Source organism: Miscanthus floridulus, chromosome 5 (genome assembly GCF_019320115.1).
Source record: "Miscanthus floridulus cultivar M001 chromosome 5, ASM1932011v1, whole genome shotgun sequence".
In the NCBI taxonomy this organism is placed as follows: domain Eukaryota; kingdom Viridiplantae; phylum Streptophyta; class Magnoliopsida; order Poales; family Poaceae; genus Miscanthus; species Miscanthus floridulus.
In genome coordinates this window covers 136,243,834-136,250,402 of record NC_089584.1, presented here as the reverse complement: position 1 = coordinate 136,250,402, position 6,569 = coordinate 136,243,834, and the positions used below count along the sequence as shown (strand labels likewise).

General features: G+C 40.2%; 1 protein-coding gene across 1 annotated transcript; it reads left to right on the top strand.

Annotated features, from left to right (window-relative positions):
- The first annotated feature begins 935 nt into the window (after positions 1-935).
- LOC136453758 (inactive protein kinase SELMODRAFT_444075-like) lies at positions 936-6,052 on the top strand. The gene is made up of 10 exons (XM_066454313.1): positions 936-1,616; positions 3,222-3,358; positions 3,554-3,651; positions 3,765-4,111; positions 4,391-4,795; positions 4,886-5,046; positions 5,131-5,204; positions 5,308-5,452; positions 5,545-5,694; positions 5,801-6,052. The coding sequence occupies exons 1-10, from the start codon at positions 1,151-1,153 to the stop codon at positions 5,876-5,878; spliced, it is 2,061 nt and encodes a 686-aa protein (XP_066310410.1). The 5' UTR covers positions 936-1,150; the 3' UTR covers positions 5,879-6,052.
- Positions 6,053-6,569: the final 517 nt, after the last annotated feature.

Below are 6,569 nucleotides of genomic sequence, written 5' to 3'. Positions count from 1 at the left end.
ACTATGGCACTACTATTAGGGAGAGTACAGATCAGTTGGTTTATAAGGGAAAGAAAGGGAACAAAGACTTTGACTTTCAGTGGAAATCCTGTTGATTCTGCGCAACGGATTGTATTTGGATCACAATTCAAGTGTGATCCACAAATTTGGAAGTAATCAGTAGAGTTCCACTCTGGATTTTTTGTTCTAGCTATCTGATCTTCTAAAAGTGTAATCCTGATGGACAAGCATGGTGGAGAGTACTACCGCCGTCCTAACATTTTAGGGTTGGACTAAGTAAAATTTAAGGTTGACTAGATTATATTAAAAATATTATGAATATTTGTATCTTAAAATAGATTTATTATTAAAATATATTATATGGTTCATCTAATGATACTTATCACACATTTTAATATCGATCAGTACCTTGTTTATACGTTTTTTGTCAAACTTGAGATTCATATAATCTTTGAGAAGCAAGAGTGATATTTTTTTGGATGGAGGTAATATATAAGAATTGATTTTGGAGCAATTTTTAGTAGGATTGGATGGAAAGCAATGCAGGTTTTTTTAACTTCCAGCTTTGAATGTAAAAGGAGAAGTAATTCTTGTCTGATACCCACCAAATTCTCCTGTTACCCTTTGACTGTTTAATAGTGATTCTTGAGAATTTGAAACGGCAAGTACTTCAAACAATCCTTGATAGATAGAGCCATAGAGGACATTAATCTTGCCTTCGTGAAATTTCAGAGGATTTGATTTCCTTGTTTAATAGTTTTAGATTTAGGTCATGTTTGTTTTGCTAAAAAACTATGACTAAAAATATTATTTATTAATATGTTGTTTTCGTTCGGCTTAGAAAAACGACTATAGCCGCTGGTCCTCCTGCTAGAAAGGGGCAGCGCATTTCAGAACTGAGTCCCGCCGCTGTGCAAGCAAACTGTTTGCTGGTCCCTGCTTTCCTTCGGAGCGGAACAGCTCTCGGCTTTCTCGCTGCCCCCGCCGCCGCAACTGTCCACCCGCGCCGCGACAACCGCAAGCTCCCGCGATTCGCCGCCGCGCCACCGCTTCGATAACTCCATCATGTCGCCGTCAATGTTTGTGCGAGCGGGGGGTATATTCTCCGCCGGCGCCCTCGAGGTGCCCCCCGTGCCTGCAGCAGGATCGAATGTACGCTGTAATCTCCCGAATATACTCGGCGGCGCGTAGGCGCCTCGAGGCCTTCATAACCGCGATTCCGGGCGGCCACGATGGCTGCGGCGGCAGCAGGAGGAGCTTGCATCGGCATCGGCATCGGCATAGCAAGCAGCGGCGGTGGACCAGCCCCTTCAGGACCCCGCTGGAGTCGCCTATGTCGATGTCCTCCATCATTGGCGCCGGGGACGACCAGGCCACCCCCGCGTCGTCGGGGGCGACCTACGCCACCCCTCAGGGCGAGGACGCGACGCCGTCCGTGATGGCGTCGCCGCTGCCGCCGCCACAGATGGTCGTGGTGGTGCTGGACGCCACGCGGGACCACCGGGATGACGAGATCAAAACGGCGTTCAGGAATTTGGTCGTCGAGCGAGGAGACATACTCCGCGCGAGCGATTCGCTGCTCGTGCTCGGCGTGCTTCACTCCATCACCCATCCATGTGAGGATCATCTCTGGGATACCACACCCTTAATGTCCCTATTTTACGACTCGGCACACACAAATCTAGTCTTATCTTAGTTTACATTTGTGGATTTTCAAAATAGAATGTCATAGCAGTTTTGATGCTTAATTTGCCTCATCGTGTTCATTTTCCCTTTTACAAGCTGTGCGTATGCTCATTGGCATATTGTTCATTTGGCTGTGGGGTGGGTGGTTTGTTATGTATTATAGTGGAACTAGATAGGAAACTCTGTATTTGTAGTGAGATTGCAATCATGCATGTCTGGTGGATGATAGCGTACTGTTGTTCATGGGTATGCGCTTTTGAGGCAGCACTGTAGCTTTCAGAATCACCAAAATATCTTATTATAGTTTAAAATATATAAATATAACATATATAATAAGCATTTCAATAGTTAAGTATATCACAAATTAATAAAACTATAAATAATATTTATCAATGAATAATTTAAAATATACATAAATAATTTCACCAATATATGGATAATTAAATTAAAGTACAAAAAATAATATGTTAGCCATATTAAAACTAACCTTTATATATTATTATTATTAATATTATTATAGAATGTTATTAGTCACAAAGATAAGTTTTGAATAGTTTAAACGATGCATATTTTTAGTTACATTAAAGTTGATATTATTTACATTACTAATTAGTCATAGATATAAGTTTTAGATGACTTTATAGGGTACTTTGTTATTTGCGGATACAGATAATGTCGGGTATTTGACATTTTTTGAAATACGAATGTGGAATCAGATAGAGAAAAAATTATAGAAATCATATACGGATACATTCACTTAGTATTCAGATTAAAATCGAATACGAATGTCCATATTGACGCTAAGACAAATACGGATATCGGAACTGTGACGTAGCATGGGCCTAGTTCATGTATGCGGATGATTTTGAAAGTTTAGGAACCTAGATGACACACTTTGCCAAGTTTAGGGGTCTGGTCTGGCATCGTTGGTGCCAGCGTGGACCGCCACACCCACATCAGCAAATGGGTCTAGTCTAGGCCCGTTTGGACCTGTCACGTACCATGTGCCAAGTTCAAGGACCTCGATGTGCATTTTAGGAGTTTGGGAACCTGGATGACTCTCTTCCAAGTTTAGAGGCCGCTGGTGCATTTTACTCCTATCAAGAGGTAATAGTTATATCGATTGTTGTATTGACTTAAAATGTGTGGTCCATATTATCTTGGAGTACCTTAGAAAAATGCAATTCTGATATCTATGATGCATTTCCAAATGTATAGTTTCATATGGTCATTGCTAGCATCACCATTTCCTATTTCTAGCGTAGAATCCTAGTATACTGAATGTGCACCAGTGTGATAGCCTTTCTGCTTTTCTAGTATTGGTGTGATCTAACATGGAATGAATATTTGTCAAATACTATATCCAAGTGTGTCCTTCATGATATATAGTTATGTACATTTGTTTACAACAAATAAAATCTATAGTTTTTTGCAGTGGTAAGGTCCTAATACTGGCCAACGTTCTCTTTGAATACTAAACCAAAATTATTATTTACTGGATATGTAATGCTTTTGGTTCTTCTGTTTGTGTTCAGTGGGCTACCAAACCAAACCGTTTACTGAATCTTTTGTCGGGACAAGCAACCGATACCTAGCTGATCAGGTTGCAAACATGGCTGAATCCTACAAAAATAAGCTCCTACAAGTTATAGAGATGCTCCACAATGTTAAGGTAAAATGCCTTCATCTGTCTATCCTATACGGACATGTTATTGTTCCCTAAAAAATGTAAGCATGCCTATCTTTATCCCTACTTTCCATGCAATCACTTTTATATCATCAGAAATCTGGATAACAAGGTGATTTACTAGTTGCATTATTAATCTTGAAATACTTGTTACATTCTGACACTTCAAAATTTTATCAGATTACAGTGACCCTCAAGATAATCCCGGGAGCACCTGCAAAGGTTTTCATTATCCATGAAGTAAATTCCAGCAAAGCTTCTTGGGTTGTCCTAGATAGGTTTGTACATCATTTCTTGTTCAAACGTCTAGACTAACCCTGAACGGAAGTTCAGTGCCCATATTCTTCTGGGTACTTGAGGTAATATTGAATTTAGAATAATTTTTTTTCAGGCACTTCAGGAGAGATTTCAAGCACTTAGAAAAGCACATAGCTTGCAAAGTTGCGACATTTCAGGATGACTTAAAAGTGCAATCATTGAGGTCAATACGAACAAACCCATCAAGCAAAAGCACAGCTGAATTGAAGGACGTGCAACGTTTTGCGGTCACGATGGATCTGAGTTCTGAGACAGTAAATGATGACACTCACAAGGTATCAATCAGGTCATCGCCTGTAAGCTACCTTGCCTCTCTAAACAACCACGAGATCCACGAGACCTCCAGTGTGGCTGCATGCAGTTTGCCATACTTCAGTGGCATGTCTCTCACAATTGACGATACTGAATCCCTGCCTAATGGTGAGATAATTTTTCTTCACTAAACCATAATAATAAAAAGCAGGCAGTGCAGACGACAGAAGACATAAAACAACTGGTAGTCCTTGTAATCGTGATAGCTAATTCATATAGAACTCACGATTTATTTAATATTTTCTAAACACTAAAAAGAACAACTGTGATTTGTTGGCTGCTACCATTTATTTGATGTTACAGGGCTACTTATATTATATTATATCATACACAGTAATACCATGTGTGGTCTTGTATCCTTTTCATGGTCTTGTGATCCTTTTCCAGGAAAATACGAAGATAAAATGAGCTCCCAATATGATTCATCAGAAAGGCCAGTTTTGTGCATTGGCTGTGGTCTAAAATCAGTTCTGTACATAAAGGAATCCATGAAATTCCCATTCTCGGAGATTCAAACTGCAACATTGGACTTCTCAAGCGAAAATTTGCTGGGTGAGGGTGGATTTGGGCATGTGTACAAGGGCCAGCTCAAGGATGGTCAGGTCATTGCAGCCAAGTTGCACAAAGAAGCTAGCTCACAGGGTTATACTGAATTCTTCTCGGAAGTGCAAGTTCTCAGTTTTGCTCGGCACCGAAATATCGTCATGCTGCTTGGGTACTGCTGCAAAGAAAGCTATAACATCTTGGTGTATGAGTATATATGCAACAATTCCCTCGAGTGGCATTTATTTGGTATGTCGTCAGTTGATATGCTTAAAACTTTAAAGAATAATAATGTGATGATGACAAGCTTACTTCGCTCTTGTTACTTTGTGGAAACAGACAAGTCGGCATGCTTATTAGAGTGGCACAAGAGGCATGCTATTGCTACTGGTATAGCGAAAGGGCTGCGGTTTCTACACGAGGAGTGTCGTGCTGGTCCAATCATTCATCGCGATTTGCGCCCAAGCAATGTATTGTTGACACATGACTTTGTTCCTATGGTAAGATGGAGTAAGTAGTTATCGATACATGTCGAGATGCAAAAGTATTCTGCATTCTGATTACAGAAGTGCTGTCTTTCACAGCTTGGTGACTTTGGTCTTGCAAAATGGAAGGCTGGCGATGATAACATCCAAACAAGGATTCTGGGTCAAACAGGGTCTGGATAAACTCTAATTCTGGCAGAGCTATCAACTGTTCTTCCCTTCTATGATAACCTTATTTTTCTGATAATGTGAGTGATTTTGTGTCATGTTCATCAGATACTTGGCGCCCGAGTATGCTCAATATGGCATGGTTTCTGTCAGAACAGATGTCTACGCCTTTGGAATTGTTCTTTTCCAGCTGATATCTGGTCGAAAGGTGCTTGATGAACATGGAGGACAGTGCACACATATATTGCAATGGGTATTATTCTGGGTGAATTCTGCTTATACTGCTGTCTATATACTTACAGTACATCTGCACAATCCAATTTCCAATACCTCTAAAAATTTCAGGCAGAGCCATTGGTTGAAAGCCTTGCACTTCACGAACTAATTGATGATCGTATTAAAGACACATATGATACATATGGATTGTATCATCTAGCCAAAACTGCATATCTTTGTGTCAGGCCAAACCCAGAGCAGCGGCCTTCTATGGGAGAGGTTAGTTTAGAAAATTGTTCTATTTTCCTGATATTATTGTGAAATCTCGATTGGTGGTATTAGCTTAGAATGTTATGACAAGTTCACTTTGTCTCTGGGCAAGCAGGTTGTTCGCCTTATTGAGATAGAAAATGAGCATATCAGGGATTTGTCACGACAATTCATCCCACATTTCATCAAGTGACGAAATAATCGAAGAGGATTTTGTGGTGTGGACTGACTACTAAAGTATCTGCACTGCATTGCCACGCGGACAAAGTAATCTGAAATCCATATTCTCCATTCTCGTTGGTGACACTGTAACACTTCGCGGCTCGCTCTCTTTTGCCTCTCTTCGCTTTCTTCTTCCAACCATATAACAGTGTGTACATGGGGAATTACTGTTCTTTTTTTTTTCTGCTTTTCCTCTGTAAATGAAACGCCATCTTATCAGAGTGTTGCCGTTGGAGTCTCCTGGCCTTTCAGCCTTTTTTTTTGTTGAAAGAATTCAGCCTTTTTTCTAGCGTGCAATGTCACTGTGTAACTGGCTGTTGAAGAATTGGGACGGACGCAAAATATGAGGGGGCTGGGTTTTGTGGTGCACACCTTTTCATTTAACCGTCTTGTCAGACAGGTTAATGGAGTACACTACACTTAACATCTATACGCTTGTTCACTTTGCAATTTTTTTTTAACCCGATGAATAGTACCACTTTCGTCTTATTTGATAAATATTATCCAATCGTGGATCAACTAGGCTCAAAAGATTCATCTCGTGATTTTCAACTAAATTGTGTAATTAGTTATTTTTTTTATCTACATTTAATACTCTATGCAAGCGGCTAAAAATTGATGTGACGGAGAGAGGGTGAAAAAACTTGGAATTTGGATCCCAG